The sequence below is a fragment of the Eurosta solidaginis genome, chromosome 5 (genome assembly GCF_040869045.1).
Source record: "Eurosta solidaginis isolate ZX-2024a chromosome 5, ASM4086904v1, whole genome shotgun sequence".
NCBI classification, from domain to species: domain Eukaryota; kingdom Metazoa; phylum Arthropoda; class Insecta; order Diptera; family Tephritidae; genus Eurosta; species Eurosta solidaginis.
Window position 1 is genome coordinate 246,435,082 of NC_090323.1, and position 26,688 is coordinate 246,461,769.

Consider the following 26,688-nt stretch of genomic DNA (forward strand, 5'->3'; position numbering starts at 1 on the left):
TGTACTTTTATATATTACCTTTTCACATTTCTAGGATAAGTCTATGCCTTTTACCAACCAAACATTTCGAATCTAATGTTGTTGACAAAGCTCTTAGTTCCAGCATTATGTTGGTCATTGCAATGAAATAAAATGTATAGCGCAGTTACGTTGTAGTAAGAAACGGTTCAAAAATTTGCGTTCTGGTTTTGCCAAACTCTGTGGCAAACTCAATAAATCATAAATGAAACCAAGCAATTCTTCGAAGCAGTTTTGTTAATGCTATTATTATATGTAGAAGCTTAATTTTCCCCCTTATTCTTCTACTTAGTTTTCAATTTATTTAACTCGACGGCCCTTGTAATAGCTCCGTCAGTGGCAAACCCTACCAAGTTTCTTAGCGGCACATGTGCATTTGAAAAAAAATTGTTTAGCTCGACTAGTGAAAAAAATCTTTGAAGCAACTTAAAAAAACTCTGATATGCCCGTGAAATGTGTTTTGCCTAAAATCCCGTAATTATCTCCGAGGTGTTCCACTGTATTTTATTGGCTTTGTAATTTTTGTGGTAAGAATACCATGGAAGTAAATCGACAATTATATGTGGGTTAATGAAAGTGTGCCAAATGTTGTGAGCAGTGCAGTTTACCTCAGTAAAAAAATAAGAGTACCAAAATCGTAGCTACTGCCTAAAAAGGACCAAAATTGAAAAAAATGGATCAGCGGACCAAATGGTGTTGGAAGGGACCATTTTTGGTCCAAATGGACCAAAAGTGGCAACCGTGGTACATACAAATGACTGCTTAGTATCGGCTTAGAGATGATAGTATCCCTTAGTGTTGCTAATATTCGTCACAATATATATTTGGCGTTTCTGCTGGCTCAAGGTCTTTCTAATAAATGAAACAACATAGGTTTTTTTCCTTCCGATATATTTCGGTTACACTACGGTAACCGTCCTCAGGGAAATTATTTTACAAGTCCTTCCGCCGTGACGTGGACTTTGGCGCTTTACCGCCCAAGAGATTTTGGCCGTTTCGTAACAATTCACGCCAGTTATCCCTGTTTCGCGATGACTGACGTCAATTGGGAGAAGCAAGGAAGGTCAGTGGAGGTCTCCCCCTTCCTCTGCTTCCAAACTGCAGTGTCGACTGAAATACTTTCTTGGCCGGAGTGTCTTCGCTGTCGGTATCACGGACAGGACCGTAAATCTTCCGGGGAACTTTCGTCTCTAACACTCCAAAAACCATCTCATCTCTCGACACCGTCCATGATTCCGAGCCATACATCAGAACAGGTATGATGAGCGACTTGAAGAGCATGCTTTTTGTTCGTCGAGAACTTTACTTTTCAATTGCCTACTCAGTCCAAAGTAGCACTTGTTGGCAAGAGTAACTCTCCGACTGATTTCTAAGCTGGCAATATTTTTGCTGTTAATGCTGGTTCCCAAATAGGTAGACGAAATCCTTTACAGTCTCAAATTTATATTAGTCAACAGTGACGTGGCTGCCAAGGCTGAATGCGCCGATTCTTTCTTGGATGACAGAAAGTACTTTGTCTTATCGTCGTTTACCGCTAGACCCACTTTTTAATGAGTTACATATCAAAACGCAATAAGTGGACATACATTGTTTTCGGATTTTGATAAAGTCCTACTCCTGAAAAGTTTAAAGAAAATTGGTCCAACTTAATAAAAATTTAACTAAACAATTTGTATTTGTACTAAGAAAATACTTCTTTTGATTACATTTTCTCGATTTTAGCGAAACTGTTCGATTGCAATTATTATATGGAGGTCCTAAGTAAGTAGCATTTTCGTTTTGGAGCGAGGATATGTAATTTTTCAAAAGCGTTTCCGTATTGGTACCTTGGCAAATTACCTCTCATGGGAAGGCTGAACTCCACGGTAAGGCCATATGCAATGAGTTTACAATTGTCATCCTCATGTTATGTGCGGTGCTGTAAGATAACGCCAGCAGGGTCTTTTTCCTTTCTTGGGAAATAACGTCCACAGAAACCTGGCCATCCCAACAGACATCTAATTGAAGAGGCCCCACCGACACCAACCACCCCACTTTACACCAACTATCTCCTTAACTGCAATGTTGAACCAAAGCTTCAAACGCCCCTCTCACTCTGGGTCACCCCTGTTAAAACTGCAAGTTTCCTTGAACTCCCGTTAGAGGATATTGATGACAATTTCCACCTATGGATGGGGCGTGTCTCCCTTGATGGTTTGCTTTCTTTTTCTGCAAAGGATAAGGTTTATTGATAACGGGATTCACCGGGCGCTACCTAGCAAAGGTGTTCACCGATTCTTTCCTTATGCTTGTCTGGATCAAACGGTTGCGTAGGCAGGGGCCTGATCTCTACATAGTGCTTACGGAGAGGTTTCCTTATCCCTCTTGTAGTCGGGGATGGCATGTCCAGGTTTGTGATAATTTAGTAAAAACTGTCTGTTCAGCATTTCGTACTGCCGGCAAGGCTCTTGAGGATTTTATTGCGGGTTGGTACTTTAGATATAATTTCGAATTTAGACTATGTCAAAAGCTTTTGACAGATCAAGTGCCAGGTGCACCGTCCTATGAAGAGAATTTCGCTGGTTTTGCGGGGATAGTGCTATTCATTTTGCGGAACCCTCGCTGGTTGGGTGGCGAACTAAGATTCGTGTTGTTGTTGTTGTTGTAGCAATGCTCGACCCACCTAATAGCCGCGATCAATCACAAATTGTCATCAATATCCTCTAACGGGAGTCCAAGGAAACTTGCCGTTTCAACAGGGGTGGACCATAAGGAAAGGGGTGTTAGAGGCGTTGGTTCCAAATTACAATTGAAGAGATGGTTGGTGTCATGTGGGGACACATTGCAAGCGGGGCATACATTTTGTATGTCGGGGTGATTCTGGATACGTAAGAGTTTAACCTGTTACAGTATCCAGAACGAAGTTGAGCAAGAGTGACACGCGTTTCCCTGGGGAGTATGCGTTCCTCTTCCGCGAGTTTTGGATAATTTTCGTTAAGTACTGGATTCACCGGGCAATTCCCGGCATAAAGGTCCGACGTCTGTTTATGGAGTTCACCAAGGACCTGCTTGTGTTTTTTCACTTCATACGGCTGGGTTCTCAGGTGCCGTATTTCCTCAAAATGCTTACGGAGATGACTCCTTAAGCCCCTAGGCGGTGCTGGTTCATCAATCAGATGTCTGTTGGGATGCCCAGGTTTCTGGGTATTCAACAGGAACTGTTTGGTCAGTATCTCATTTCTCTGCTTGATGGGGAGTATTCTCGCCTCATTATGCAGATGGTGTTCTGGGGACATAAGAAGACAGCCCGTGGCGATTCTGAGAGCAGTATTTTGGCAGGCCTGTAGTTTCTTCCAGTGGGTGATTTTTAGGCTTGGCGACCATATGGGTGACGCGTAGCACGTAATCGGCTGGCTAATTGCTTTGTATGTAGTCATGAGCGTATCTTTATCTTTTCCCCAAGTACTGCCAGCGAGGGATTTGAGGATTTTGTTACGGCTCTGAATTCTCGGAACAATTGCGGCTGCGTGCTCACCAAAATGTAGATCCTGATCAAACGTCATACCCAAGATTTTGGGGTGTAGGACAGTCGGTAGCGTAGTGCCATCGACGTGGATGTTCAAAATGGTCGACATTTGGGACGTCCATGCTGTAAATAAGGTCGCGGAAGATTTAGCCGGTGATAAAAACTGGAGAGATCAGGGAGGTAGCCGTTTATTTTATTGCATAGCGCATCGATCTTTTGGCTTAGATATGTAGAAATTAAACAAAAGTGGGGATAGGACACCACCCTGTGGCACCCCTTGTTTAATTCTCCTTGGTTTTGATGTTTCGTTTCTAAATTGCACCGATGCCTGCCGACCACCCAGATAATTTGCGGTCCACCTTTTAAGACATGGGGGAAGGGTAGACCCTTCCAGGTCTTGCAGTAACGAGCCATGGTTGACCGTATCAAAAGCTTTTGATAGGTCTAGCGCTACGAGTACTGTTCTATGGTGGGGGTATTGATTTAAACCGCAATTTATCTGGGTGCTAATGGCATTTAGCGCGGTGGTAGTGCTATGGAGTTTTCTGAAGCCATGCTGATGAGGAGCTAGCTGCAAATTTGCTTGGAAATAAGGGAGCAAAATGGCTTCAAGCGTCTTTAACACTGGCGATAGGAGAGATATCGGACGATACGGCTCACCTATGTTAGTTGGTTTCCCAGGCTTTAGTAGCGGGACCACCTTGGCCATTTTCCATTTCTCAGGTATGACAAAGGTGGAAAGAGACAGGTTGGAGACATGCGCTAAATATTTGAAACCCTCTTTCCCTAGGCTTTTAAGCATCGGCATGGCTATGCCGTCTGGGCCCACTGCTTTGGATGGTTTAGCACGACCAATGGCGTCCTCAACCTCTTTAGCGGTGATGGTGATTGGTGACGCGCTGAATTTGTGTTTACGTGCGTGTCTATTGGCTCTCCGTCTATCTTTGTCGACCGTAGGATGCATTATATATTGTCGGCAGAAAGCGCTCGCGCATTTTTTCGCGTCCGATAGCACTTTGTCGCCAAAGGCGATGGAAACTTTGTCTTTGTGCTTAGTCGGATTCGATAAAGACTTTACGGTGGACCAAAGTTTACCCACACCGGTAGAGAGGTTACAACCCCTTAGGTGCTCCTCCCATTTCGCCCGCTTGTGTTCATCCACAAGCAATCTGATGCGTTGGTTTATATCCCTTGTTTGGGGGTCGCCTGGATCAAACTGTCTTATAAGGTCACGTTCTCTCGCTAAGTTTGCGGCCTCCGTCGGGAAGTGGGCCGGATTTCGGGAATTCTCCCGGCGGGAATGAAATGTGCCGAGGCGGATTTAATGACCTTACGGAAGGCACGCTCCCCTTGGCGGGCATCAGTCGGGATAGGGAGGGCAGCAAAGCGGCTGTCTGTAAAGGATTTATATTCTTCCCACTTTCCTTTTTTGAAGTTTATGAAAGTGCGTTTTTCAGTGACGATGAAGTCGGCGGTACGCTCAAGCGAAATAAGTATGGGCAGGTGGTCGGATGCCAATGTTACCATCGGCTGCCAGTTGACGCAGTTTACGAGTTCTGCGCTCACGATTGAGATATCTGGCGAGCTGTGACAGCTTCCTACCATACGTGTGGGGGCGTCTCCGTTTATTGTGCAGAACGTCGTTTCTTCTATTTGATCCGCCAACATCTCACCCCTACTGTCCGCCCGCAAGTTTGAATGCCGTAGATCATGATGGGCATTGAAATCGCCTAAGATAATGCGATTGTTGCCAGTGAGTAAGGCCCTGATATTAGGGCGGTATCCACTGGGGCAACAGGTGGCAGGAGGGATGTAGATGTTGATGATTTCTAGACTTGCATCGCCTGACCGGACAGATAGGCGTTGACGTTCTAAAACATTGTCCCTGCGGTCGATGCCAGGATCAAATATATGTATAACATTGCACAGAGTGGTGTATGATAAACGCGAGACCGCCTCCATTTCCGCTCTCGCGGTCTTTCCTGTGGACATTATACCCAGAGCAGGTCTGCAATGCAGATCTTGCTGTGAGTTTAGTCTCTTGAATCGCAGCAATGCGGATGTTGTGCCGCTTCATGAAATCGACTATCTCCGTAATCTTCCCAGTTAGTCCATTACAGTTTAACTGCAGAATTCTGAAGTACATAAGGGGAGACGTCGCCACTCTGGGGGTAAGTGACGGGTGACTACGCCTGGGTTGTGGAAGGCCAGGACGCAATTGCTGTTGTGGCCCTGGGACTGGGCGTCCTTGGGCAAGCATTGGGGTACCCGGATGATTTATGTTTGCGACCTGGCAACATGGCGCGATGAAACCCGTCGGGGGGTTGCCGTCGCGGAGACCAGAACATCTAGGAAAGTGGCACCACCCAAGGCAGGAGACGGACCCGGATTGGATGCGATGCCTTCCCGGAGTAAGAGAATATGGAGCAGTCCTGCTGCAAGGAGCTGCTGGGAGGATGACAATTTGTGGGAGGGACGAAACAAATTAGATGGGGTCACACTGAAATGACAGTCCTTGGTCGGGAAAAATCCCGAGTCGCTCCGGTACATAGAACCGACTGCCATGGGAAGCGAAGATTCGTAATGAAATGAGGGAGCAGGGCGGTTTCCAGAGTTTGCTACTGGCGAAAGGAGTGATATCCGGCGATAATACTTACATTCGTTAGCGAGTTTTACAGGATTCGGGAATGACAAAGAACTTCAACGAAAGGTTGGAATGTGCGTCAGGTAGCTTACTCCCTCATTGCCAAGGTGTTTCAGCATTGGCATAGCTGTACCCATGGGCCTATTGATTTAGATGGCTTGGCCCTTTTAATGGCTTCTTTAAACTCTTTGAGGGTGATGGTGACGGGCGGCATGCTATGTTTTTGTCGATGATCACCACATAGATTGCTTTTTTTGTTATAAATATAACAATTTACAATTACATAACAATCATGGATTGGATACGACCTGACAATAAATTTAGAGACGCAATCAATTACTATGATTGCAATCAGCAAATATGCAATAATTTGGAACTTTGAAATACGTAGTTAACTCTCTGGCAGACCGGTTAAATTTGAATTAGCATTAATAATCAATTAATTAGATGCCTATTTTAATGGCCAATGATTATTTCAATTGTTTTCCGAAAAAAGCAATTACTAATTGATTACCATTAGAAAAAAATAAAAAAAAAATTATTTTTTCGATTAATTTTGATTTTTAAAATTTTTTTTTTGATTTTTTTTATTACTTTTCCGCTTTGTTGAAAGAAAAATTCTCGTTTGTTCCATGCACGGGATAATTTCTACATATAAGTACATTTTAGGATGCAATAGTAAATCGTAAGCGCTTATCGAGGCGAATATATACATGTAACATATAGGGCGAATGGTATATGAGCGTTGATCTAAACATATTCCGGTAAGTATACACACATGTGCATATTTTACTACACTCATTATATAAAATAATGTGGGATCGAAAACTAGGTTTTTTAATTGCCCAGACAATATGTCTCGATTTATAGGTTGCCGTCCCAAAGCTTTCATTTAACAGCGATCCTTTATGGCTTCATCCTTAAGTCTAGCCAATTTTGTTATATCCAAAATAAATATAACCACTATTTTGGATTGCGTTATGGCTATGCACTGATTATTTTGTACATACACGTACATCGGTGTATAGAACGGTATATCGTGAGCGCTTATCTAGGCATATGGGTACATACATACCCACCTACAATTTATCAGGCATTCTTAACCAACGAACCGATATCATTTCGTTACGATAATTAACGTTAATAAACGAAACGAAATTACTTTGTTTCGTTTATTAACGTTAAGAACGTCAAATTAACGAAATGATTTTGTTTCGTTTTCTGCCATATTAAAACGAAATCAAATCGTTTATGTTGATTATTAATTTCATACTATGCTGGCAAAGCTGATTGATGGCGGAGTCATTAAAGGTGAAAGCATTAGCCAAGCTGAATGCAACTTTTCTCATGAATTTTGGCAGTACGAAAATTTGTCAGAGTATTTTTGACATTACCACCAACGAATTACACAAACAAATTACATGGAGTTTGTGTGTATGGCCGCTCGCTGTTACCACCTTACGGCTTCACCATGGCTATAGAATTGCCAGCACAATTCAAACATAAAGTATCACGTTTTTGTTAACGTTTTTAACGTTAACGAAAGCTTTTCGTTCCGGTTAAAAACGAGATACAATTTATCTTGATAATTTCTTTATCGATAATATTTCGAAGTGTTTCAACGGAAACGGTTGAAATTTTTTGATAAACGTTTAGCTTAACGTTAAGGTGCATCCCTGCAATTTATAGTGTCTATAGAAAAAGTACATTTAAAAACAAATTTAAAAAAAAATATCCCAACCGGTCAATTTTTGAAAAAGTTATAGCATTTTGAAAACAAAAACGGTGTTTTTTTGAAAATTCATAACTTTTTTTGAGTTGGATGAAAAAATTTGGAAAACTTCTGAAAAACGTCTTTCGTAAGCTAGAAAAAGAAGAAAAACTTTCAGCCAATTCTAAAGGGGTCGGGTTCAAAATTGGTCGAAATGGGATGGAATACCCCATATATACATTGCAAAAGTCTACAACAGGGGTCGACTGCTAACAAGTGTCCTAAAAGACTTGGCTTAACCTCAGTATTAATAATCCGAAGGCGGAAAACAAAAATTTTGAGTCGTTCAAAAGATATAAACGAAAAAAATGCTTATTTCTGATAAACTTGATTTAAACTTTGATTACAAAACCATCAGTGCATAGCCATAACTTAATCCAAAATAACGGATATATTAATTTTGGATACAAAACAAAATTTGGCTTGACTTAAGGATGAAACCATAGAGGATCGTTATTATTTTATATAATGAGTATATATACTTACCGGAGAATATGTTTAGATCAACGCTCATATACCATTCGCCCTATATGTTGCATGTATATATTCGCCTCGATAAGCGCTTACGATTTACTATTCCATCCTAAAATGTACTTATATGTAGAAATTATCCCGTGCATGCAACAAACGAGAATTTTTCTTTCAACAAAGCGGAAGAATAATCAAAAATAATCAAAAAAAAAAAAATTTAAAAAAAATCAAAAATAATCAATTACTTTTGTTTATTTTTTGATTTTTGATTATTTAGATTTTTTTTGATGTTTTTTTTCAATAATAGTAAAAGATCATGATTTGTTTTTGATTATTTTTTTAATCAATTGAAAAGTAATAATTTAAAATGGAAAATAATGGCAAGTAATCTTTAAATGGCGTTTAAAGAAAATAATAAATGGAACGGCTAATCATTACCATTAGTAATTATTATTTAACAGGTCTGCTCTCTGGTTTTCGAAAAAATTTTACTATTGAAGGCCAATAGCTATTTGAAGGAAAATCTGCGTCTCTTTACACCTTAGAACCACGGTGCCATTACCTCCGTGTTGGGCCCGTATTCATTGAAATAAATGTTACAAAATACAATGAAAAAATTTTTGTACAAACCAATAATTGCAGCCGAGCAATCAATAGTTGTTTTGGGAAAGTGTTTGCAATCACATACTACATTCTAATGAATGTAGATTTTAATTATTATACAATCACTGCTTGTTAGCAAAACAGAAGTGATTTTAGATTGTAATTTTTACAATCTAATTTAATTGCAATATTTGTTATATTCTGTGATTGCAATCAAAATTTTCTTTACAGGTATTTGATTTGCCAAATGACAGAAATAATGATTTAGACAAAAACGACGAAGACAACGAAGAAGAGGATGTACTAGGTCATGTCGGTACCAGTGACGACCTTGATGATTTTTTTAACGAAGCTCTTGTAGATGACGTAATTGCGACATTGGCGCAAAAAACTGGTGAGGAAAACCCTATTTTGAAGTCGACATCCGAAGCTGGCCTAATTTCAAATGACACTGATACCGGCTATGATTCCGGAACAAGAGAAACATTGTCGAAACACAAAGAAGACAAATCGGAGCTAAACGAAACTTCTAGGATAGCAGCACTCGCAAGAAAGCCTTCTAGTGAATTGATTGATCATGAGAAAGGTTTGAATATAAATATGATAAAACACTATAGAATTCTTAATAAATGAAATTATGTTTTAGGAGAAAAGTCTACTATTAGTAAAAAAATATCAACTAATCACGAAAGGCATACAAGCTCCGATAACAAAGAAAGCACTTCAAATGAACAAGAGAGCAGAAGTAAAAAAGAGCTTATAAAACCAGTTAAACGTTTACATCACCCACCTTCGGTTATAGACGCACCAAGTTTGCCTAAGCATAAGGGTAAACACAGAGGTGTTTCTGCAGAGACACGTATACATGCCGCCACTACGACGGACGTGCGCAAGAAAGCTAGTGCTGTTAGTGCACAAATAAAAGACGAACGGTATCGGGAAGAATTAAAAAAGAAGTGGCTTGAAAAGCCTATCGACGAGAGGCGCAGGGAGAACGAAAAGAAACGAAAAATCAAAGAATCACGTAAAGAACGGCTGAAAGAGCTCGCTGATAAACAAGCAGCAGAGTCTACAAACAATATATTAAAACGTAAACATACGCCTGAGCGTGAAGCTGCTGAAAAGAAAAAGGCGAAAGTGAAAGTCACTGCTATGAATCGTGGCGCTCTTCTCGCAGAGGATATGGAGTCAACTAAGAAGCCTTCAAGTGTATACAGGATACCCAAAACTAAGAGGCCTTCAACCGATACTACGAAAATACAAAAGGATATACCCACGAATGTGACAGCATCGATATCTAAGACAAATAGTAAAATTTCTTTAGACGCTTTTGCTCAAGACTTGACTAAAGTTGATCAGGTTAATCGTCGATTTCCTAGTAATAGCAATAATGGTAAATCGCTTTCGAGATCATCCTCTATGGATGGTAAAACAGCGTCAGAAACAAGAGGGCCGAATGCTCCAGCACGTCGAACTAACAAAATTTCATTTGCTTCTATGCAAAAAAATTTTATTGAATCTCGCAAAAATCAAGAACTATTGGAAAATCTTGCCAGCAATCGATCTTGCCTAATTGATGTGAAACATCGCAACGCTGACAACGAACGTCAAAAGAAGAAAGTGCGATTTAATGAAATACCCATTGTGCATTATATTGAACGTATAAATGGCGCCAACAAGCGAGTTGATTGTAAAGATATTCTACCTAGCCCAACATGTTCAGATCGAGCTCATTTGGTTCGTTTGACGTATGCTATGGTTGATAAAACACCTGAAATAATATCACAAATACTGGGTTGGAGCAATGAATGGCTGGTAAATCGAAATGCTCAAGTAGATGCTGCTAGTGATATTTTATTACCAATGCCAATTCAATTTAGCACATTTAATCACTATAAAAGGTATAATTGTTAATTTCCAGTCAAAATATTTCTTGTTATTGTGCGGTACTTTGAACTTAAACTCAGAGTCAAAGAATTAGACACATATCGGAAGTCTAAAAGCATATCTGTTTTTTTTTTTTTTGGGTCTAAGTATTCAAAACTAAACCTAGCTGGTGTGGTTATATGACCATGCTAAATTTTCGCCCGTTATATCTTTTTGAAAAGCGGCGTTTGATCAACATTTGTAATTTTAGAGCTAGCTTGAGGGAAACCTCTGTACAATTCGTCTGATTGGAAGCGTGTATTTTTTATAATTTATTTATGCATTTTTTATCGGATTTAATTTTTAATATACATCTCTTCAAGGATTTTCTTTGGTAATCCATCCAGTCATATTAGGATTTAATCTCGGAAATTGAGGCTAGAAATTGAAAACTTGCATATGCCTTATATATTTAAAAGTCACAATAAATCCCGAATGAATAATTTTTATTTTATTCGATTTTCAGTAATTAAATCCATTCACAGTGAATCAATGCCTTGATATTAACATCTTAATATCAATTGACTTCAATTCGAAATTTGTAAAAAAAAAAAATGTAAAGCACCATACTTCCAAATGGAGGAAAAGCAGAGCTCACAGAGTATATTAATTTTGTCGCATAACGGTAATCCGTAACGGCATAAACTAATCGAGATAGATATAGACTTCTATATAACAGAATGATCTGGGCGAAAAAAGAAATTCATTTAGCCATGTCTGTCCGTCCGTCCATAAACACGATAACTTGAGTAAATTTTGAGATATATGAATGAAATTTGGTATGTTAGTTCCGGGACACTCATCTTAGATCGCGATTTAAAATGAACCAAATCGGACGATAACCACGCCCACTTTTTCGATATCGAAAATTTCCAAAAACCGAAAAAGTGCGATAATTCATTACCCAAGACAGATAAAGCGATGAAACTCGGTGGAGGGGTTGACCTTATGGCGCAGAATAGAAAATCAGTAAAATTTTGGAAAATGGGCGTAGCACCGCCCACTTTTAAAAGAAGGTAATTTAAAAGTTTTTCAAGCTGTAATTTGGCAGTCGTTGAAGATATCGTGATAGAATTTGGCAGAAACGTTACTCCTACTACTATATGTGTGCTAAATAAAAATTAGCAAAATCGGATGACGAACACGCCCACTTTAAAAAAAAAATTGTTTAAGTCAAATTTTAACAAAAAATTGAATATCTTTACAGTATATAAGTAAATTATGTCAACATTCAAAACTCGAGTAATGATATGGAGCAACAAAATACAAAAATAAAAGAAAATTTCAAAATGGGCGTGGCTCCGCCCTTTTTCATTTAATTTGTCTAGAATACTTTTAATGCCATAAGTCGAACAAAAATTTACCAATCCTTGTGAAATTTGGTAAGGGCATAGCTTCTACGACGATAATTGTTTTCTGTGAAAATGGGCGAAATCAGTTGAAGCCACGCCCAGTTTTTATACACAGTCGACCGTCCGGCCTTCCGCTCGGCCGTTAACACGATAACTTTAGCAAAAATCGATATATTTTTACTAAACTTTGTTCACGTACTTACCTCACCTCACTTTATATTGGTATTAAAAATGGGCGAAATCCGACTATGACCACGCCCACTTTTTCGATATCGAAAATTTCGAAAAATGAAAAAAATGCCATAATTCTATACCAAACACGAAAAAAGGGATTAAACATGGTAATTGGATTTGTTTATTGACGCGAAATATAACTTTGGAAAAAACTTTGTAAAATGGGTGTGACACCTACCATATTAAGTAGAAGAAAATGAAAAGTTCTGCAGGGCGAAATCGAAAGCCCTTGGAATCATGGCAGGAATACTGTTTGTGCTATTACATATATAAATAAATTAGTGGTACCCGACAGATGATGTTCTGGGTCACCCTGGTCCACATTTTGGCCCGTATCTCGAAAACGCCTTCACATATACAACTAAGGGCCACTCCCTTTTAAAACCGTCATTAATACCTTTAATTTGATACCCATATCGTACAAACACATTCTAGAGTCACCTCTGGTCCACCTTTATGGCGATATCTCGAAAAGGCGTCCACCTATAGAACTATGGCCCACTTCCTTCTAAAATACTCTTTTAATACCTTTCATTTGATACCCATGTCATACAAACACATTCCAGGGTTACCCTAGGTTCATTTTCCTATATGGTTATTTTCCCTTATTTTGTCTCCAAAGCTCTCAGCTGAGTATGTAATGTTCGGTTACACCCGAACTTAGCCTTCCTTACTTGTTTCATATCCGGTTAACACTAACCGGCCTTTAATTGAAGATAACTGAGCGATGACTCTCAATTAAAATCAAATTTGCATTTCAGCCCTTTTTTCCCTTAACTTTTTTTTTATATGGTTCTTTATTTCATCCTGAGTTTAATGACTGTGCACCGTTCTATTAAACCTTAATATCATAAGTCAAATTTTATATACTTTTTTCAGTATTGTTATACCGTTGATGAAATTAGAGTTCATAAGTGTACTAGAGCGCGAAAAACAAAGAATAAAAACTAAGACATTTAATGTAAATGCTGATCAGGTTACACCATATATGGATCGCTTTATAATTATGGCGCGTTATGGCTCTGCGAAAATCTCAGATACCAAATGTGAACTAGTTGTTTTGGAATGGGGAAGATTTACAACATTTGCTTATATGTCATCAAAACGAATAGGTACAGATATATGAAAAACTTATCGAACAAAGTAAAACTGAATAACGTTAGCTTTATTCACATTGGCCATAGCTAACCAAATTTGAAATTTTACAGGAGAGGCAAAAAACATTTACTTTTCTCATTCACTGTATGCAGATGTAGCTTTTCAAAAGTGGCACAGTGTAGTGTTGCTTGGAATACACCTCACTTCGAATGCTTTTAATGATACAAATATACATACACACAAACATTCATATTTTACTGACCCAGATAACCACTTGAGTTCATTTGCATTTGCCAAACCGTCCAATATATCGATTAGTCACACCAACCAACTTATGTGCGGATCATATTGACAATATGTAGGTCACTACAATAATATGCTGACAAACAATTATTTAGTATGAAATCATGTAATTTTTATTTTTTATTTTTTTTTATTTATAAGCATTAATGTAATTATGTACGTGTAGGTTAAGAACTTTTATATAAATTGAAATGCATTTCTTTAATAAAAGGAATAATAATTTTACGCTACACATCGGCGTTTCAGCTGAGACCCATGAAATATGTAAAAACACGAATTAACTGATACTGAACTACATATTGTCAATATGATCCGCACATAAGTTGTTTGGTGTGACTAATCGATATATTGGACGGTTTGGCAAATGCAAATGAACTCAAGTGGTTATCTGGGTCAGTAAAATATGAACGTTTATGTGTATGTATATTTGTATCATTAAGAGCATTCGAAGTGAGGTGTATTCCAAGCAATACTACAACAGCCCTATGATTTTGGTAAAAAACCTTAAAAGTTTTAGCAAGGTTGTATTTCAATATATCACACCTCAATCAGTGAAAACGCAATTCCGTAAAATCTGTTTGTTGGTGCCTTTGTGAATTAAACTAACATGGAGTCGTTTTTAATAAATTTTGTTTATTTATATAGGTATTTCAACAACTACCATTGTGTACGAAGTGTTAGCAAAAGATTTAAATTTGGAAGAGCTGCGGGCCAATCTTTGTAAGACGATAACAGTTCGTCCAATGATAGATATTGTACGAGTCGAGTTTGGCGCATTCAATGCAATTTATCAACTAGAACAATCACCATTAACTAAACAAATCATTGATCCCATGGAATTATTTAAGTTAAAACCGTTCCCGAAACGCAGTATACAATATTGCGGTTTCGACGACTTAAATGAACGACAAAAAGAGGTTTTAATGAATATTTATAGGCGTGCAATTGAGCCAACACCAAATATAGCACTAATACAAGGCCCACCTGGTACGGGCAAATCTTGTGTCATTGCAAATTTGGTACATCAACTACTGTATGGGAATGAAGTGCGCATTCTTGACCAAAAAGTACTGATATGTGCACAAAGTAACGCGGCTGTTGATGCTATTGCTGAAAAACTATTTAATATGAGCCAAAAGAAAGTGCCAGATAATATGTTTAGATTAATACGATTTGGTTTGTTAGAACGTATAAGTCCCAAAGTACAGCATGCAACTTTACCAAAGATAATAGAACGCAATCAAATACGGAAACTAAAAATGGCTTGTTCAAATCTTCAACTAGACAACATAATCGACATAAAGGAATATTTGCGTAATGAAATTATTAGTCTTGAAGCTGATATAGAACATATGAATCTTAATAGTATTAAAGGAACAGTGCAAGAAGAGCAATTGCTTGAAAAAATTCGACAGGTTCAATTGATGAGAAATATAGTGAATGGAACTTTGAGGCCAGAGGATGAACGTAGCCTATATAATTGGCATTTAATGCATGCCAATGTTGTATGCACGACTCTATCTAGCTGCGTTAAACTATCACAGTATGTATAGAACGAAAAATTTAGAAGCTTATATGTATGTACTAGCGCTGGGACTATCCGCATATTCGAATATCCGGATATTCGTTGACACGGATAAAATCCGGACGGCATGGATATCCGATTAATATTCGTATGTGAAACTATCCGGATATCCGGATTTATGAAGATCCGGTTAATAATCGTATTTTTGGATATCCAGTGCAAGCAACAAATTGATGTACCATATATGTTTATTTAACATTAATAACAATAAATTCGTGGGGCATTTAATTTAATTAACAGCGTTTTTTCATAATATAAACAAATGGCACTGTTCTTATTTTCACTTGGTTGTAATATTGTTGCTTTTAATTTTTGACGTTAATTTAATAATCTACAAACATATTTTGTGAATAATTTTTCGATGTTTGCTTCGTTCAGTTCTGATATGCGGATATTCAACTTTTATATTCCGGTATCCGGACATACGGATATCCGGATTTCCCGTTTACGTATCCGGATAGCCGAACAGCGGATATCCCGATTTTCCATTTATGAATCCGGATAGCCGGATTTTTTGCTTAGCTATCCGGTTATTCGAATATCCGGTTTAACCGGATAGTTGAAAAATCCGGATGCAGTTCACAGCCCTAGTATGGGACTCACACAATTTATAGTAATATTTCCTCTTGATATCATACATCATTCATATATGTAATACTCCTATATTGCTAATAGAAAATGCTCGCAATGTGTTCTGAATTCGAAATCAAAACAAGACAGCCTATAAAATTTTTGTGATTGTAGCAGCATAAGTGTGACAGGAAAAAATTTAAATTTAGGTACATGCGATTATTTAATACAAAAACAAAAACGTTTAAACAGCAATATATCGGCACTCTGATGTTTGGGAATGTACCTAGCCTTTTGTAGCTATATAGGAGTATTACATATATGGTTTACTTAAACTTGCAAAGACTGGGTCGATTTATTAACCGATATCGCGCCATCGATTTTTCGATAGGATTTTTTATGACCTACTAAAAAAATTTTCATTCGATTGTAAAATTTTCACGACCTAAAAATCTTCGCTAAAAACGTTGTCGATAACAGTTTTTTGAAAAAAAAAAAAATATCGACAACGTTTTTAGCGGACATTTAGAGTGTGAGGGCCCCTGAGCCTGTTCAACTCGTCAGAGCATAATTTACATATTGATTTCATGTAAAAAGTTAACAAAAACTTAATTCGGCTCTGAATATGAAATACTGAGACCGGTATTCGCTGCTTTCGTAAATGTGGCTTATTCTATTTGTAGATATAATCTGGGTTTAGCAAAGGCTAAGCTGAATTTTTTCGCTTAGTAAGTGGGAGGTTTTCGTATTTTGAAGTATTTTGCAATGCTAAATTTTGCAATTCTAACTTCCAAAATCATTCTCAGAAGGTTTAGGGCATTTATTAATTTGTGCCACCGTGGTGTGGCGGTGGCGTGCTCGTCGATGACACCAAAGGTCCTGGGAAAAGCAACACAAACATTTTTGGAAAGATGGTTTTCAATCAGAAAAAAGTTTTCTGAGCGGGGTCGCCCCTCGGCAGTGGTTTGGCCAACACTCCGAGTGTATTTCTGTCATGAAAAGCTTCTCAGCGAAAATCCAGCGAAAATCCATGCCGTGCGGGTCTTTATAAACCATGTAGGACTCGTTCCGAAAATTTTTATGAAAAATTTAAAATCAGCACGAACCAAATTTTAAGAGAAATTAGACCCAAATTCGTTCGGAGGGTGATATACCATGTATTTTTTTTTTTTTTTTTTGAATGAGGCAAATACTCAGTGCCCTCTACATATTATTTAATGCACAATATTCTTTTCATTACAGATATGTCAATTATTTTGATATTTGCATTATTGACGAGGCAACACAATGCACGGAGCCTTGGACATTAATGCCTTTGAAATTTGGTATTAACACATTAGTGCTTGTTGGTGACACACAGCAACTGCCCGCTACGGTGATTTCAAAGGTACGTTTTCATATTTTTTTGTTTGTTGTGTTTGGATCGATATCACAAACATAAATGTTTCAAACTCATATTTAGTAGGCGAGGTTCTGGTGGCGCGAAAGGCCTCACAAAAGGAGGGGGTGAGATGACCCAGAGAGTTCAACGTGGTCGTATCAAATCGTTCTCGAAATAGTTGGACTGGTACCTTAATGGTGCTATTTTCAAAAACGTACTGTGTCGCTCTCCGGCAAAGGGCTATCAACCTTGATAAGACTCCCGAAACCTTTTGGAGAGTATCTATATCAGTACACTGAAAGAAATGGTGCTAGTAAAATCAACAAATCGGTTCTGTTGTTCTTGACTTAACGGAAATCGGTGAAATTGATCGAATTATGGTTAATTCTTAAACTTTGTCAAGCGAACAAATTAGTTTAGTCATTTCAACAGAAGAGAAATTGTCGCTCTTAAGTTAACAAAATTTTGTAAAATTGACAGATTCCTAATCAATCTAACTGATTTTGCTGTTAACACAACTGATCTTACAGGTCATTTCAACGGCGATCAACTGTCCATACATGAGCAAATTTCAAAGAGAATTTTGCGCTCACTGCGCTCTCTACTTTGTACTTATGACGATGGTGCCACTTGTTAAAAAAAAACACCAAAATAAGAAAACCACCAAATCAAAAAAACACACAAAATGGGAAAACAATAAAAAACTAGTTTTTCAGTTATCAATACAAAACGAAAAAACCTTTTTTTTGAATTTACTGTGCAAAAAATTATGAGATACCGGAACACCTATTTATCGGGTACAATTTTGCAACTTCTCGTCAAAGCGAAATGCAAAATTGCGCCCTCTTGTTGCAAAAGTTTTTTTTGATCGAACAGGATTTTTAACATTTTGTTCAAGTTTTTATGAATTTTCACTCACGCGAACGAATCTAATAAGATTAAAAAAACATCCTTTTTATACCTTTCATGAAAATGAAATGGTATATTAATTTCGTCACGAAACCCAAAATTGTAAGTCCTTAAAGGAAAATAGTTAGACCCACCATTAAGTATACCGAAATAATCAGGATGAAGAGCTGAGTTGATTTAGCCATGTCCGTCTGTCCGTCTGTCTGTTTGTATGCAAACTAGTCCCTCAATTTTTGAGATATCTTGATGAAATTTGGTGAGCGGGTGTATTTGGGTGTCCGATTAGACATTTGTCGGAACCGGCCGCATCGGACCACTATAGCATATATCCTCCATACAACCGATTTTTCAGAAAAAGAGGATTTTTGTCATATCTTACTCAATTTAACAGATTGAAGTTTCAAACTTCACCATATAATTTCGTATATTGCACATATTGTTGCCTGAAAAATTTGATGAGATCGGTCGTATATATAGTACATGTCCCCCACAACCGATTGTTCAGATAAGAAACTTTTCGTAATTACTGCCCTATTTTAAGAGCTAGAGGCTTCAAATTTCAACGAATGCTTACGTATATAGCATATATTGTTGTCTGAAAAAATCATAAAGATCAGTGGTATATATAATATATATCTGATACAACCGATTGTTCAGATAAGAAACTTTTCGCAATTTCTACCCCATTTTAACAGCTGGAAGCTTCAAATTTCTCCGATTGCTTCCGTAGATAGTATATATTGTTGTGTCAAAAAATCATAGAGATCGGTGATATTTATGATGGTATATATAGTATATATATATATTTTTTTTTTGCGATTTCGGCCCCGTTTTAACAGCTAGAAGCTTCAAATTTCACCACATGCTTACGTATATAGCATATATTGTTGTCTGAAAAAATCATAGAGATCGGTGGTATATATATTATATACTTCATATAAACTGTCATTTTTGCCCCTTTTTTACGGCTAGAAGCTTCAAAATTCATCAAATTTCATCAAATAGTTCCGTTTACGTCATATATTTTTGAAATACTTGATTCGTAGTCATAGTTTTTACATGCAGACCACAAAAAACGTGAAGCTTTGCTCACACAAAGTACCTACCTATTTTTTATTTTATATTTGTCTTAAAAATCGTTTAGATATGCTCAAATTTCACCAAATGCTTACGTGTATAGCATATATTGTTGTCTGATAAAATCATAGAGATCGGTGGTATATATAGTATATATCTCATACAACCGATTGTTCAGATAAGAAACTTTGCGCAATTTCTTCCCCATTTTAACAGCTAGAAGCTTCAAATTTCACCAAATGCTTAGGTGTATAGCATATATTGTTGTCTGAAAAAATCATAGAGACCGGTGGTATATATAGTATATATCTCATACAACCGATTGTTCAGATAAGAAACTTTGCGCAATTTCTTCCCCATTTTAACAGCTAGAAGCTTCAAATTTCACCAAATGCTTACGTGTATAGCATATATTGTTTTCTGAAAAAATCATAGAGACCGGTGGTATATATAGTATATACCTCATACAACCGATTGTTCAGATAAGAAACTTTGCGCAATTTCTTCCACATTTTAACAGCTAGAAGCTTCAAATTTCACCAAATGCTTACGTGTATAGCATATATTGTTGTCTGAAAAAATCATTGAGATCGGTGGTATATATAGTATATATCTCATACAACCAATTGTTCAGATAAGAAACTTTGCGCAATTTCTGCCCCATTTTAACAGATAGAAGCTTCAAATTTCACCAAATGCTTACGTATATAGCATATATTGTTGTATGAAAAAATCATAGAGATCTGTGGTATATATATTATATACCCCATATAAACTGTAATTTTTGCCCCTTTTTTACGGCTAGAAGCTTCAAAATTCATCAAATAGTTACGTTTGCGTCATATATTGTTGAAATACGTGATTCGTAGTCATAGTTTTTACACGCAGACTACAAAAAACCTGAAACTTTGCATCCTGACACAAAGCACCTACCTGTTTTTTATTTTATATTTATCTTAAACATCGTTTAGGTATAAAGATCTGTTCACTATATATTTCTTATCTTATACATCCGATTATTCGGAGATTACGAACGGGATAAGATTATTGTTCAGCCCCATTCATGAAAGGTATGAAGTCTTCGGCACAGCCGAAGACAGTCCCGTTCTTACTTGTTTAATATTGATGTTTCCGACAAAATAAAATTTTGAGTTGTTCTGGAATCGTTTCAACTTAAAGTGTTACGAAAATTAAACTTGGCGAATTACATGTAAAGTTACTCCAGTGGTGAATTACCTTCCTGCAATTTGATTCTTTACTTTTCTATAACTTACAAGTTCTCCATTTAAAATATTATGTCAAACATCTATACTAAAAGTTTTGTTCGAAACAATCAAGTGTGGCAACAACATGCGAGAGAAGAAATTGAGAATGAGCTGAGCTGCAACTGAAAGAATTGAGAATCAGTATTGTGAATACTATTTTCATTTCTATATTTATATGTATGTATATGTAGCAAGCATGCGTATTTATGTATTCACATATTTACGTATTTATATGGCGGCCGCCGTGGTGTGATGGTAGCGTGCTCCGCCTACCACACCGAAGACCCTGGCTTCACATCCCGGGAAAAGCAACATCAAAATTTTAGAAACAAGCTTTTTCAATTGGAAAAAAAAATTTCTAAGCGGAGTCGCCCCTCGGCAGTGTTCGGAAAGCACTCCCAGTGTATTTCTGCCATGAAATGCTCTCAGTGAAAACTCATATGCCTTGTAGATGCCGTTCGGAGTCGGCACAAAACAAGTAGGGCGCCTCCCGCCAATTTGCAAGAAAAATTAAAAAGGAGCACGACGCAAATTGGAAGAGAAGTTCGGCCTAAAATCTCTTCGCAGCAACTTTTTTTGTTCATTTGACTACTAAAACGGTCAATTACGAATCAACGATTTGTGCGCAGTTGATTCAACATCTTGTTGCGATGGATAAAAATTGACAAACATTTCGGTTGAATTTACCCGTATTTCGGATGATTTTACCAGTCTTTTTCTTTCAGTGTACGTAAAGAAAAAGTTTTAAGTAGTTGAAAAGAGGGACTAAAATTGGGGGACTAAGGAGAGAGAGTTATGGGACTGTAAGGCGAACACAAAATAATAAAACATTAATATGTAATTATTTGGCGGGTATTTATAGTTATTTTCGAACTTTCAGTTCCAAAAATAAAACTTGATTGTATTTGAAACCGAAGCAATCCCGACACCGACATGTTAAAAAATCATTTTTCCTCTCCTTTAATTTTACGATATTCAGAATCGCAAGTAATCATCTTCAAATAGTAAAGTTTTATTTATAGAGCTAATTTTCCCAAAAACTATCAATCTGTATAAATGTATACAACTATATGACTATTTAAATTTTTTCATAGGAGCAAGCATTTATTGTTGACCCAATGTTTTGTGTTATTCTGTTCCAATTTGGAAAGCCAGTTGCGACATTCGAAAATGATAGGTTAGTTTAGACTGCCAATCCGTGAGGATGTAACAAACTGAATGAGTCCATAGTATTCCAAAATAATACTTTAATATTGTTAGGAATATTAGCAAAACTAAGGAGCGCCTTGCATGCACATCCATAGATCAATCATTATGTATCTACATAAACGAATAAAACATTATGTCTACACATATGTACGTACACGCAGCAGAGAAGAGATGCTCCCAAAAGTATGCAATTGTAATTGTTGAAGTGTCGCTCACAAATACACGCATATGAGAAGATATATACGTGCATCTGTAGTTATAATTATATGACGGCAACTAAGCAAATTCTGGAAGCGCCTAGAAGATGCTACGAGGAAATCACAGAATATAAAAGCACCAGCGGTAGAGGCGCTATAATCAGTTTCGATTAAGACGATATCTAGCGAGCAATAGCAGTATTATTTTGAAAGTCAGTTTCATTTAAGCTATCAGTTTGGTTATTAAGCCAGCTAGTCGCAAAGTATAAGTGTTATGGTGAAGTACTTTAATAAAGGCCATTTTTCCATTATTCAATATTGGAGTTATTTATTCAACAGTTTAGTGATACGAACTTAGCAAAAAGGCAAATAAGAGGATTTGCAAGCAAATTCGTTACAATATAATTCGAAAGTTACCAATATCATTTAAGGTAGGGCTAATATACGTCCTGGAAATGCTCCAAAAGTTCTTCGCTAAAATTTGTTTTTAAACGGTTTTATTTAGCTTGACTTTACAGGGTGGACGGCCGGCCGGCACGAATTTTGTAATTGAAATTTAAGTAACTTCCCGTTCAGAACCCGACGACAATGCAATAATAAGAAAAAACTCCGATAGGTGGCGCATGGATCGAAATATTTCAAAAAATCGTATGGTCCGATTTGGTTCATATTTGGAACACATAATACATACATGAATAGGAAGCGACCTATGAAAAAAACGCCGCTAGGTGGCGCCAGGATCGATATATTAAGAAATCGTATTTGTGGTCCGATTTGGCTCATATTTGGAAGACATAATACATACAAGAATAGAAAGCTACCTATGAAAAAATCGCTGCTAAGTGGCGCAAGGATCGAGATATTCAAAAAAATCGTATTTGTGGTCCGATTTGGTCCATTAATAGAAAGCGACCTATGATGTCCGATTTGGCTCGTATTTGGAACAAATATTACCTACAGTGGCGGCCTCCGTGGTGTGATGGTAACGTGCTCCGCCTATCACACCGTATGCCCTGGGTTCAACTCCCGGGCAAAGCAACATCAAAATTTTAGAAATAAGATTTTTCAATTAGAAGAAAATTTTTCTAAGCGGGGTCGCCCCTCGGCAGTGTCTGGCAAGCGCTCCGATTGTATTTCTGCCATGAAAAGCTCTCAGTGAAAACTCATCTGCCTTGCAGATGCCGTTCGGAGTCGGCATAAAACATGTAGGTCCCGTCCGGCCAATTTGTAGGGAAAAATCAAGAGGAGCACGACGCAAATTGGAAGAGAAGCTCGGCCTTAGATCTCTTCGGAGGTTATCGCGCCTTACATTTATTTATTTTTTATTTATTACCTACAGTCCGGTAGAAGTGACATCAAAATATTTTGGAGTAGTGATGGCTCGATATTTCGCTATTGGTGATTGCATCGCCGCTATTGACAAATCGCTAATAGCTATGGCTATTGCAATCCAAATATATCAGTGATTGGCTATTTTCCTTCATTCGATTCTTTTGAATGACAATCACCTCTGGCAGAATATCGCCAATAGCGATTATAGCGATTGGCGATTTTCCTTCAGCATGGAATTCTAATACTAATAGCAGCGATGCAATCATCGATAGTGAGATATCGTTCATCATAGCTCATCTGTGTGCTTTACTTTCCGAAACAGCGAATGGAACAAAGCAAACTTGTGCAACAACTAGAACGACGACATTGTGAAGTCGGCTAGAAAAGCAACCACGTGGTTTGGGTAATTTTTACAAACAAGCGAAAGATCGAACTCAAAAATAATCAATGCAAAGATCAAAGAGACCGCAAGGCACAACTCATTGAAGAGCAATTATCGAAGTGCAGAGGTATATAGAAGAAACTGTAATTGCACGAAAAGCTGATCCTTTTTTATGGTGGCAGAAAAACAATTACAAGTATCCCAATCTATCTCATATAGCTCGCGAAAAGTTGGGGTGTTTAGGAACATCGGTTCCCTGTGAAAGACTTTTTTCTCAAGCCGGCCTTATTTTAAGCGAGAGAAGAATGCGCTTAGATGATGAAAAGGCTAAAATGCTTATCTTTTTAAACGCCAATCATAAAATATAAAATTCGTTATATTTTGATTTTATATTTAAGTATTTATAATAAAATAATTAATATTTGTCAAAATATTAAACAAGCAATATAAGTTAATTTTAAAACTTTAATTTCATGAAATGTATAAAAGAAATGGAATGACTGAATTTTTTTTGTTTTTAATTACACTATGTGATGCCAAATAGACATGGGTCTTTAGACTTGGCCTAAGATTGATTGCCTGTGTTATTCATAAGTTCATACTTCTAGGCAGTAGCCGTTAACAGTTTTATAAAATTTGTGTTTTTGATGGTAAAATAAAAAAATTATAGAAACATATATCACTCGTCTTATTGTAAACAGATTAACTCAAAATTTAAGGTTTTGGGGAGAATGCAATTCTAGATTTGTCATATGGTTTGTATATGGTTGAATTCTCCGGCTAATTTCTAGGGCACTGCAGTGGGTGGCTAATTTTCTGCTAAAGAATATTTTTGTAATAGTTTGAAGAATTTGCTATATTTTTCCTCTGTATTTTTCATTAAAAATTGATTCACTTTACTGTACAAATTTATGCAGCCAAATACAACTTTCAGAATAAATTCATACGGAGTATTTCTGAATACATCGGTGTAGTATAATATAGTAAATAAATCATGTTTTTATGGTGTTATATATACAGATTTATTTCGGGTTGATTCATCTTACATTTAAAAATCAAAGCATTTTCAATTAACAAAATTTATAAAACAAAGATGCATATACATTTATTTCAGCTAGTTTCATCTCATTGAGTGTAATACGAGTCTGAACATATTGTCGTCAGCCAGTTAATAATATATATCATAACATCTCAGAAAATTAGAATTTCACATTACATTAGTTTACAATTAAAGGTACATACTTTTTTCTTTTTATTCCAATTTTGGTTCATATATTCTAATAAAATTTAATTTAGTATAAATTAATGTATAACATTCAATCTACTCTGGTAAAAAGACTTAAACATACATTTTTTATATACAAGTATACAAATAATTGCAGATTCGCTTATTAAAGATAAATTAAAACGATCGCCATAGCTGTAAAAAATAGCCATAGCTGTAAAAAATAGCCATACCTATATTCACTGATAGCTCAAAATCGCTCTTCTGTATGGAATCGCTTGTTGAAATAAAGCGATCGCTATAGCTATAAAAAATAGCCGATATTCAAAAATAGCCATATCTATTTTCACTGATAGTTCAAAATCGCCATATCGTCCATCACTATTTTGGAGTTCGAGGAGGGACAAGCATACGTGACGCAGAGCCGAGTAAAGTCTTTGGAAGCATTATGTATTGAGGACTTAGATTGTAACAAATTATCAGGAAAGAGTCCTTGTAATAATGAGTCACTAAATGATCTAAATAGAAAGAGAAATAATAGGCAATTAAATAAAGATCAAAAACTTGAAAATAAAATAATTAAAAAAAAAAAAATTTAAGTTAAACTGTTTTATTGAAAACAATACTTACATGAAGTAATAATAATACTAAAAGCTAGAAAATAATTAGGTAGGTCCTAGGTACTAGTCATCATACTCCTCATCAGTATAGGGCGTTGATCAGACAATTAATTGAAAGCGTTGGACGCGTCAAATTTCTATTGATAGTCATAAATAAGACCAACGGAACCTTAATTAGGTTATGCTACGCCTCACATTTTTAGAAAATTCACGCGCCCAACGCTTTTATTTAATTGTCTGATCAACGCCCTAGATTGATGAGGAGTGTGATGACTGATACCTAGGACCTACCTAATTATTTACTTCATCTAAGTATTGTTTTCAATAAAACCGTTTAACTTAAAAAAATGTTTTTAAATTATTTTATTCTCTAATATCAATAACAAAACAATTGTATAAAGCAATACGAGCAAGTCTCGCTAATTAAATACAGATGATAAATTTGTAACGTGAGTTTTCGATTGTTCAAAAAAGCTTATCTTTTATGTGCATAAATAAATCTTACTTGAATATGATTTATTTGTAAGTAATCTCTATATATATTTACAGAAAGCATCAGATTTCGGTCTTGGAACATCACTATTTACACGTATTCAACGCTGCATAGAATCGGTCAGTCTGAAAAGCGCTGCAAATCGTTCAAATTCTGGTGGTTCCATATCGAATAGCAACAATATTCTTTTCAATTTACAAACACAGTACCGCATGCATCCCGAAATATGTAAATGGCCGAATTCCTATTTTTACAAAAACGAGTTAATAGACGATCCTAAAACATACCAGCTCAAAACGCCTTTGAAACCGTTCTCAGTATTGAATCTTACATATACACAAGACAATAATTGCTCTCGTGGCCAAATTGTTAACGAACTGGAAGCAAAGTTTGTGGCACGTCTAGTGAAAACATTGGATTGTTATATTCCAATGAAATATAATTCATATGGTGTGATAACGCCGTATGCACAACAACGAGGAGCATTGGAAAAGGCGATGCGGTAAATGTTTCCGATA

At 36.8% G+C, this 26,688-nt stretch overlaps 1 protein-coding gene across 4 annotated transcripts in view; it reads left to right on the plus strand.

Moving 5' to 3' along the window:
• The window catches only part of Setx (Senataxin), a 45,652-nt gene that overhangs the window by 4,117 nt on the left and 14,847 nt on the right, over nt 1-26,688 (plus strand). Inside the window, exons 3-8 of one of the 4 annotated variants that reach the window (XM_067789354.1) lie at nt 9,244-9,598; nt 9,659-10,913; nt 13,404-13,636; nt 14,571-15,468; nt 17,323-17,467; nt 26,227-26,672. In XM_067789354.1, the coding sequence (XP_067645455.1) occupies nt 9,244-9,598; nt 9,659-10,913; nt 13,404-13,636; nt 14,571-15,468; nt 17,323-17,467; nt 26,227-26,672 (3,332 nt within the window). Of the gene's footprint in view, nt 1-9,243; nt 9,599-9,658; nt 10,914-13,403; nt 13,637-14,570; nt 15,469-17,322; nt 17,468-17,542; nt 17,924-21,981; nt 22,253-26,226; nt 26,673-26,688 lie in introns of those variants that run through there. The other 3 variants (XM_067789355.1, XM_067789356.1, XM_067789357.1) reach the window with 3 other exon arrangements.